Source organism: Grammomys surdaster, unplaced genomic scaffold (assembly GCF_004785775.1).
Source record: "Grammomys surdaster isolate TR1022 unplaced genomic scaffold, NIH_TR_1.0 371, whole genome shotgun sequence".
Classification (NCBI taxonomy): Eukaryota; Metazoa; Chordata; class Mammalia; order Rodentia; family Muridae; genus Grammomys; species Grammomys surdaster.
Window position 1 is genome coordinate 2,333,244 of NW_021604790.1, and position 9,360 is coordinate 2,342,603.

At 49.8% G+C, this 9,360-nt stretch overlaps 1 protein-coding gene across 2 annotated transcripts in view; it reads left to right on the forward strand.

The window, feature by feature from the left end:
• The first annotated feature begins 354 nt into the window (after positions 1 to 354).
• Positions 355 to 9,360, forward strand: part of CUNH17orf53 (chromosome unknown C17orf53 homolog) — a 15,681-nt gene continuing 6,675 nt past the window's right edge. The window contains exons 1-4 of one of the 2 annotated variants that reach the window (XM_028780664.1): positions 370 to 581; positions 2,051 to 2,101; positions 5,573 to 6,643; positions 8,523 to 8,606. In XM_028780664.1, the coding sequence (XP_028636497.1) occupies positions 579 to 581; positions 2,051 to 2,101; positions 5,573 to 6,643; positions 8,523 to 8,606 (1,209 nt within the window). In that variant the 5' untranslated portion in view covers positions 370 to 578. Of the gene's footprint in view, positions 582 to 2,050; positions 2,102 to 5,572; positions 6,644 to 8,522; positions 8,607 to 9,360 lie in introns of both variants that reach the window. The other variant, XM_028780665.1, reaches the window with a different exon arrangement.

Below are 9,360 nucleotides of genomic sequence, written 5' to 3' on the forward strand. Positions count from 1 at the left end.
TTCCAGCGATTGGGAGGTAGAGGAAAGACAATCAGGAGTTAAGGTTATTTTGGCTACAAACTGAGTTTGAGGTCAGCCTGGGCTACACGATCCGCTGGATTCTGGTGAGGATTAACTCACTCTCAAATCACCAGTCACTAGTAAGCGTACAACAAAAAAGAAGGGAGAATAAGGTGTCCAAGATTTTCCCCAACCTCCTTTTCAACCAGAACGTGGCAGCCGGCTGGACACGAGGGACCGCTTGGGGGCGACCGAGAGTCCTTTGATTTTCCCTTTAAGGTTGAGGCGGAAGGCCCAAAGGAGAAGGACTTTGTGTCGGCAGGATAAATTGGGGCCTTCCCTTTAAGAGGGCGGAGCTACTGTTATGGCGGCGGCTTCGAAAGCCGCTCTGGGCGCACATTCTTAGGCGACCCTCTCCCAGCTTTCTCTGCGGTCTTAAAGACGCTTCTCTCTGACGCTGTTCTGGGGATACGGTCGGGCACAGTTCCCCACTTTACATCTGGGTCGAGTTGGAGGTGAACCCCTTGAGTCTGATACTGCCGGGCCAATCCCCCGGCCCGAGCCCACGGACTGTCGTCATGGTAATGCAGCGTCTACGCCGCCGGGGGGTGAGGGGGGCGTTGCAGCTGCGAGGAAGCCAGACTCCGGGTTGGGCTCCGGTCTCGGGCTCGCCGAATCTGCTAGAACGGGATCTGTGTGGTTGAGACTGGGTGTAGCCTGCAGACCTAGGGGCTAGTTAGGAAGGGCGCGCACGCGCAGAAGACCTTGTGAAAGGCTCCTTCCCGGACAGACCTATAGACAGAAAAATAGTCATTAATCCCTGTGTGCCCAAAGTCACTGACTTTTGGAATCGTCGCCCCCAACCTTCGTGACCCTTGGAGTGACTGACATTCAACTCTCCCCTCCCTCCTCCTCCTCCTCCTCTGATTTTTTTTGGGGGGGGTGGAATCCCTGAAACAGGCTTTTTGCCCCTGGCTATCCTGTAACTCACTAGGCCGGCCTCGAACTCACAAGTTCTGCCTTAGGCGTTCTGAGATTAAAGGCTTGAGCTACCACGCCCCCCATCCCATCCCCCACCAAAGCCTTGCCTGTGAGTTTGACACTCCTCTGAGCCCGCTGTCCATAAAGAACCACAGACTGGGGCAGTCCACCCTGTTGGGAATTTAGCCTTTGGGCTTTGTACCTCTGTAGAAAGAAATCACTGGCTTGATTCTCAGGAACAAGTGCTCCATGCCAGGATTTATGGTCATTTCTTGTGTTGGACAAACCTTTGAGATGTTGTTGCAAAATACTCAAGCTTGTTTTTCCAGAGGTGGTGCAGGCAAGTAATCCCATCCCTTGGGAAAGGAAAGGCTCAAGAGTTCAAGGTTACCGGGCACTTGGGAGGCAGAGGCAGGCGGATTTTTGAGTTTGAGGCCAGCCTGGTCTACAGAGTGAGTTCCAGGACAGCCAGGGCTACACAGAGAAACCCTGTCTCGAAAAAAAAAAAAAGAAAGAAAAAGAAAAGAAAAGAGAGTTCAAGGTTAGGGGCTGGGGAAGTGGCTGAGCAGGTAAAAGCTGATTGTCTCTGACATCTGAGTCCCATCCCTAGGACCCAAGTGATGGAAGAAACTGACTCCCTCAAGTTGTCTTCTGACCTCCACACCAGTGCAGTGGTGCTCCCCTACTCCCACTAAAATAATAATTTTTTACATAAGAGTTGAAAATTACCTTTATCCACATAATGGTTTGAGACCAGCTTGGGCTATTTGAGACCCATGTGCTGACCCTCAAGAACTGCCTCTGTTTCCTCTCTTTTCCCATCCCCTTTCTAGGAGTAATTCAGATAGATTTTTTTTATATATATAAATTTTAAACAGGAAAATATTTTAAAATCTTTAGCTAAATCAAATTTCTTCTCTTTTTCCTCCTCCAGTACTAGCCAAACACAAACCAGAAAGACCGTATACTTGAGATAGTCTCCTTAGAGCTGGGAGAGAAGGCGGCGTGGACACAGAATGTGGCTGCGGCGGTTTTCCTCCAGTCTCAAGTGCTTTTTTTTCTTTTTCAGACGTGTGGCTTTCAGAAGTTGTTTTCTGTGGAAGAGGACTTTGAAGATGAGGTAAGGGACTGTTGGTGACCTGGGGTGGCACAAGATGCCCTGAGATGGAGACAGCTCAGTTCAGAACGTTTGGAGCAGTCCCGGCAGGCTGCTTTCAATGGACTTGTCTTTCATCTTTTTTTTTTTTTTTTAAATCTGTCTCAGGCTGAAATCGTAAATAAATGTAAGCAGTGACTAACTTGGTGCTATTTGCTTGGGTTGTAGTTTCAGCACTTAGGAGGCTGAAGCAGGAAGATAGGAACCCAAGATGGGCATGGGCTACGTCGAGAGCCTTGTCTAAACAACAACAGCGTATTTAACTGTCTTTGTTTGTTGTATATTTCCACCACAGGGTTTCTCTGTGTAGCCCTTGCTGTCCTGGAACTCACTCTGTAGACTTGACTGACCTGGACCTCACAGATGTTTACCTGTCTCTGCCTCCCAGCGTCCTGGGATTGAAGGCATGCATTGCCGTCACTGGCTATATTTAACTGTCTTAAAAATAAAACAAGCCAGGTGTGGTGGTGCATGCCCTTAGTAGGCAGCACTTGGGAGCCAGAGGCAGGCAAATCTCTGAGGTCCAGGACAACGATGGCTGTGTAGAGAGATACTGTCTCAAACAAAACAATACGGCTAGGAGTGTGGGTAAGTGGATACAGGTTCCTGCTTATCTTGAAGCCGTGACCTCAATGTCCAAGCTCTCAATAAAACCAGTTACATAAGGTGCACCTGTAATACCAGCATTTGCTAGGTAGAGGCAAAAGCATCCTAAGTTCAAGGCCCTCCTCAACTGCATAGAGAAGTCACAACTATTCTGGGCATCATGAGATCCTGTCTCAGAAAAGAAAGAAAGAGGGAAAGAAAACAAAAACCAAATTTACTCCCTAATTGTAACTGTCACGTCTTTAATTATGAAGGCCTTCCTAGGAGCCGTCTGGAGGGTGATTTCGTTCACTTTTATACTCGCAGGCCTGAGGGGAGCAGAGTTTATAGAGAGCCAGGGTCAGGGAGGAGACTGCACAGCTAGCTGGATGGCATGAGACCCGAGGGCACCAACCGGCCTGTGAAGCAGGCAGACAGATCACTTTATCCTCTGGCCTCCCACTGACTCTTCTAGAATGAAGGATATTGTTATGCCTCATGTGTTCCTCTCTTCCTTCTCAGACGATAAGAAATGAATGAGACACAAAGTCAACATTTGGGAATCACCCTTGTGTAAGGCTTACCCCGCGCCACTTGAGTGAGAATTTCTCTTCTAGTGAGAAGAGGAACTTCTTCAATAAGGCACTTACTAGCGTGGGAACCAGGGCAAATCCCTTTGTTCTGTGGCCTTCCTAGGCCATTTCCAACTGGAGTCTTTTCTTACTTCTGGAAGAGCAGTCAGTGCTCTTAATTGCTGAGCCGTCTCTTCAGCCTCAAGAAGTCTCATAGTCTGCATCCATTCTGTACCTATACATAGAGCCATTGTAAGAATTCATTGAGGTTCTAGTAATATATCTGAGTGCACCTGACACCCAGGGAAGTTACAGGTGTCTGCTGTTTTGTCATATAGCAACTTGATCTTTGTGGTCACAGATTATTCAGTTACCAACTTTTTCTGGGTTTTGTTTGTTTGTTGGTTGATTTTTTTGGTTTGGGTTTTTGTGGTGATGGTGGTTTTGCTTTTTTGTTTTTGTTTTTTTTTGTGTGTGTGTTTGTTTTGTTTTTTGTTTTGGTTTGGTTTGGTTTGGTTTGGTTTTTTTCGAGACAGGGTTTCTCTGTGTATCCCTGGCTGTCCTGGAACTCACTCTGTAGACCAGGCTAGTCTCGAACTCAGAAATCCGCCTGCTTCTGCCTCCCAAGTGCTGGGATTAAAGATGTGCGCCACCACCGCCCGGCCGCTTTTTTGTTTTTTGTTTTTTGGTTTTTTTTTCTGGTTTTTCAAGACAGGGTTTTTCTGTGTAGCCCTAGCTCTCCTGGGACTACTTTGCAGACTGGACTGGCCTCAAACTTACAGAGATTCTGTTTTGTTTTTAACGAGACAGGGTCTCTCAGTTAGTTTGGGCTGACCCCAAAATCGCTGTGTGGTTGAGGACACCGAACTCCTGGTCCTTCTGCCCCCAGGCCTCACTGCAGGGATGATGGGTGTGCCCCATCTTCATTGTAAATGTTTGTCAAGACTTGTCCCTGTCTTTAACTTTCAGTTTGAGAGATGCGTCAGTAGAAGCTGAGAAGGAACTAGGAAACTGGCCCTCTTGGGTCCTAGCCAGGGTAATAATGGAATCTGACTGAGTGATTCTGACTCTTCACACTTTTGTTCCTTGAAAATGGCATACCAGTCTCTTTCTTGCTACCCAAGGCAAAGGATGTTACAGCTAAGTGTCAGCTCTTTGGACGCAAGGGGACCGGCAGGCTTCAGGGTAATCAGGAACTTGCCCTTCTGATCAGTTATTGTTGTAGCCCTAGGTGTTGCTGGAGTGTGGGATTCTTGATAAACGGCTAAAGCAGGAAAACCCTTTCTCTGGCCTGACAATTGGGAGCAGCAGTGGAGGTGGGGGTGGGGTGGGTAGTACCTTCTTGTCACTTAATCAGCAGTTCTGACTCAAAATACGCTCAGAACAGGTCTGTTGAGCTTGAAGGTGTCAATCTCACCTTGCTTCCAAATGCAATCCATACTTAATTTAACTTGCCTGAGAAGCTATATTTAACGTGTGTCTGTTTGGCTGGATCCAGGGGCTCTCTGTCTGTCTGAAGACTGTGGGTGTGCATGTGCATGGCCAGAGGTAGAGGTAGGGACTGTACCAAGGGTGCGTGGTCAACAGAGTAGCGGCCACAGTCCTGACAGAACTTAGCCAGTCTCCTTCAGAGAGGTTTGTGACCTTGTGGGGTGCCTTTGGCTTCTTGGTGCCCTGGAATGCTTTCCCAGTAAGCCTCCTCCTGGAGACTGAAGAACCAGTGACTACCTGAAAATGTAGCCTCAGAATGCTTCTGACAAAGCCTGGTAGCCCGCTGGCTCACAGGAATAGTAAGTGATGAGACATGTCGCTATTGCCTTTCGTGCCTTGGTTTCTTACGTGCGTATCTGCACACATACACACTATATACTTAAGGTAGAAGGTTTCTTATGTGTGTATCTGCACACATACACACTATATGCTTAAGGTAGAAGGTTTCTTACGTGTGTATCTGCACACATACACACTATATGCTTAAGGTAGAAGATTTCTTATGTGTGTATCTGCACACATACACACTATATGCTTAAGGTAGAAGGTTTTGTTTTTATTTATTTTTTTGGAAGCAGTTTTAAATCCCCAGATGCAAAGACCCTGCCAAACCCAATAGTGATAGTACTGGCCTGTAACCCGAGCACTCGGGAGGCAGAGGGTCTGGAGTTGAAGGTCATCCTCGGCTACATAACAGCTTCAGCAAGGCCAGTCTGAGCTGTGTGAGATGCTGTCTCAAGGACCAACAGAGCCCTGACACAGAGGCCCACTTTCTGTTTCTTTGTAGGATTTCTTATCTGCTTTGGAGAGTGCAGAGAACCACGTTGTTCGTCCACTGCCCGGGGATGCTGGGGGCCTGAGACCTGTCTCTTCCAGACCACAGGAGACCCCGCAGGCACAATGCTCAAGACCGTTGCAGTCATACCCTGCCTCCAACCGGTCAGTCCCAGGACTCTGTCTCCCTACTTCCAGCATGCTGGAGAACGTGAAGGATCCACCCTGCACAGGAACAGTGTCCCTGAGACCTGTCTCAGTTTTTAGCAGCAGCTCGAGTAGTCAGCAAAGAATGACAGGAACAAAAGTGCTCCAGGACTCATCAGGACCCCAGTCCTCAGCCGCACACTCTGGATTTATCTTTGAGAGCTATCGACAGGACATTGGTGACTTTGAAGCACCTGATCAAGATGAGTTTGACAAGGCCCTGGCAAGCATGGAGCTTGAGGGAGCTGGCTTGGAGCTGGAAGTAAACAGTGGAGCCCCCCAGATCCTGCCTGCCAAGCACTGTGAGGATCCCATATTGGCGAAAAAGGCCCGAGTGGCTGATCTGAGTGGATCTTTCCAGAAGGGGCCCATTGTCCAAAATTGTAGAAATCCATGGCCTTCCTTAAGACCTACTACAGCCACAGGCAGCCTTCCTGTCTCAGCTACATCCGGCATTTCTACTTCCCATCAAAGGGGCTCCCCTGTTGCTGCACCTCAGTATCTGCCAGTAGCTGGAAGGACCGTTCAAAACAGACCACAGAGTTATGTGCCTGGTCAGCCACTTCGGTCTCCCAGATCATGGTCAAGTGGCAAACTCCGTTTTTCTGGACCTCAGCGTCCCCACTGCAGCTCTGCAGTGTTTTGTCAGGGGCCCTTGCCATCCCGAGCCCCAGTGTCTTCTGTTGACTCTCCTGTCAGCACCCCCAGATGTACTTCCACCACAGTCACTCAGCCAGCTCTTCAGACACCTATAGTCACCAACCACCTGGTTCAGCTTGTCACTGCTACCAACCGGACACCCCAGCAGCCCTCCCGCCCCTCCATTCGAGCTAAAACCCGCCGCTTCCCTGGTCCAGCAGGAGTTCTGCCTCACCAAGTGAGTGAGTGGTTTTCCTGGGCTCTAGGATCCGGGAAGGAAGCAGTGGTCTAGTCTTAGAATACCTTCCCTGTCAGAAGACAGGCAAGAAGAGTGGGGAGAAAGGGCGTATGCGGACTGGAGAGATGGCTCCAGCATGGTGACACATGCTTGACTGTGCCATCTGACTCTGGTGAGGAGATGAAAGACTCCTGGGGTTCGCTGACTAGCCTAGCTTACAGGTGTTAGCTCCAAGACAGTGGGACTCTGTCTCAAGGAACAAAGGAGGGGCTAGAGAGATGCTTCAGCGGTTAAGAGCACTTGTTGCTCTTCCAGAGGAACTGGGTTCAATTCCCAGCCTCCACATGATGGTTCACAACCATCTCTAACTCCAGTCCCAGTGGAGCAGACATCCTGTCCTGACTTCTGTGAACACAGGCACATACATACATGCTGGTAAAACAGCTACACAATAAAATAATACGTAATTCTAAAAAGTAAAAACACAAGGTAGATGGTGCCGCAGCCTCCATAGGAGTGCATCTCAGGTTGTCCTCTGGCCCCCACATGTGTGCACGTGCACATACATGCCTGTATACATGCACACATGTATATACTGCAAGAAATAAGGTTTGCAAAGCTATGGAAGTCAGAAGTGGGAAGGGAAGAGGGGATGGCTCAGAGGTAGAGCACTTACCTAGCAGATGCCAAGCTCTGAGACCCAGTCCCAGCACTGATGGGGTGGAGAGGGGCATGTCCACGGGGATTTGCTATTAGATTAATGGACATCGGAAAGCCCACGTTAGTTGTGGGAAGCAGCTTCCCCTGGGCCAGGCCCTGGACTGAATTAAAAAGATAAAGTAGCTGAGCTGTTAGCTAGCCTTCGGTCTCTGCTTCCCCATGCATACCATGTGGCTGGCTGCTTCAGGCTGTTGCCACTGCCCCACCATGATCAAGCACACCCTGTGAGCCAAAATAAACCTTGGGGAAAAAAATGTAAAAAGTGGGCAGGAAGAGTACTTGACAATCCACCTGTGAATTGTGCTTGAGGAACACAGTTTCCTACTTTGGTGTGTTTGCTGAGTGTCTGTCGTCTGCTAGCCCTAGACAGGAATGTTTTCTCACTCATATCAGCCAGAAGTAGATACTGGGCAATTTGTTTGGAAGGAGAACAAGCTTGCATTGCATGGGAAGAAGCAGAGAGGAGTGGTTATGCAGAGGGTGCAGTGCAGCTCCCAGTGCAACTCTGGCTCCGCCTGGCCCTTGCTCATGGCTTTGGGAAGATGACCAGCAGGATAAAGGGGAGGATGGAGACTCTGCTTGGGGGTTGGTCCAGTAGTGGGGAAAGCAGGGGCTCTTAGAGATCATGGAACACTTCAGTGTGGCCAGTGTTGGGGGGACATGAGGAAGCTGGGGTTGGAAGTGAGACAGCTCTGAGGAATTTAGATGTAGGGGTGGTGGAGGGATAAAGTCGCTCAAACCAGTCTTGGTCTGGTTGCAGTAGGCATCTTCCTTCCTGGTGAGGGGCTTGACAATCCCTGCTGTTGCTTGCTCCTCCCTGGCCCCTCAAGAGAAACCCAAAGGGTGGTCTGCTCTTTCCTGTGAAGGGCCTCCGGGAAAGTGCTGGGTCACTCATCACAGATCCTCTATGTGGGTCGCTGCCCCCTTCAGGTGGCGCTGGGCCTTGCTCTTGGGGCAGCTCCAGGCTCCTTAGTTCCCCAGCTGACCCCCAACGTGTCTTTTTAAAGCTGCCAGTGAGGCTCTGGAGACCGCGTCGGAGGCAGTGTAATGTGTGCTAATTGCCCCTGATAGTTTCCTGAACGCGTTATGTAACCAGACAGGACGCTGCACTTGAAAATAACAGCTGCTGCACTTGCTCTCGTCTTCTCTCCCCTCTTAGCACAGCGGGGAGAATCTGGAGGAGATCATGGTTTCCACACCCCAGACTCCGACCCACGGTGCTCTGGCTAAATTCCAGACTGAGGTAACTTCTTCTGTGTAAATCTTCACCTCTTGGGCAGCATTTGAAAGCAAGGGTCAAAGGTCGTCCTGGTCCTGGCATGCTTAGTGGATGCTGCTAGGCCTACACCAAGGGGCAGGTGGAGAAGGCAGCTGGGGGCAGGCAGTAGTTTATACACACTGAGTGAGGCATGTCCCGACGCCATGCCTCAGCCTTCTCTTGCATCTGAGAACTGTGGGCCTGGCTAGCTGCATCTTTCCTTAGGGAGGAATGAGTACTAAGTCTTCTGATATCTTGAGAACACTCGGGTCTCTGGGAGCCCAGCTGGGAAGGATCGGCCCTCACCCTGTCTCTGGGAGGTTCCCTTTCAGTGGTTGGGCCATCTTCCCTCCCTCCTGGTGCTCTGATTTCCTCTCTCTTCAGAGCCACCTTTGCTTTGGATTTTCGCCATATTTCTTTTTGCTGCAACTCCCAGGGCTGCCTGTGCACTTCAGGTCCAAACCTGGCAGTAATCATCTGGAATCATTCAAAGGAGTTGTTGCTATAAGGCAGCTAATGGTTAAAACCAGGGTTATCAAGTAAAACATGACTGCGTTCAAAATGGAGAAAGCGCTCTGTGAGCCCATAAATGTAAATATGAGTGTAAGGGTGTCCCGGAGCCCTCTCCTCAGACTCCCGGCCGCCAGACGCCTGGGGTAATAAGTGTAAGGGTGTCCCGGAGCCCTCTCCTCAGACTCCCGGCCGGCAGACGCCTGCGGTAATAAGTGTAAGGGTGTCC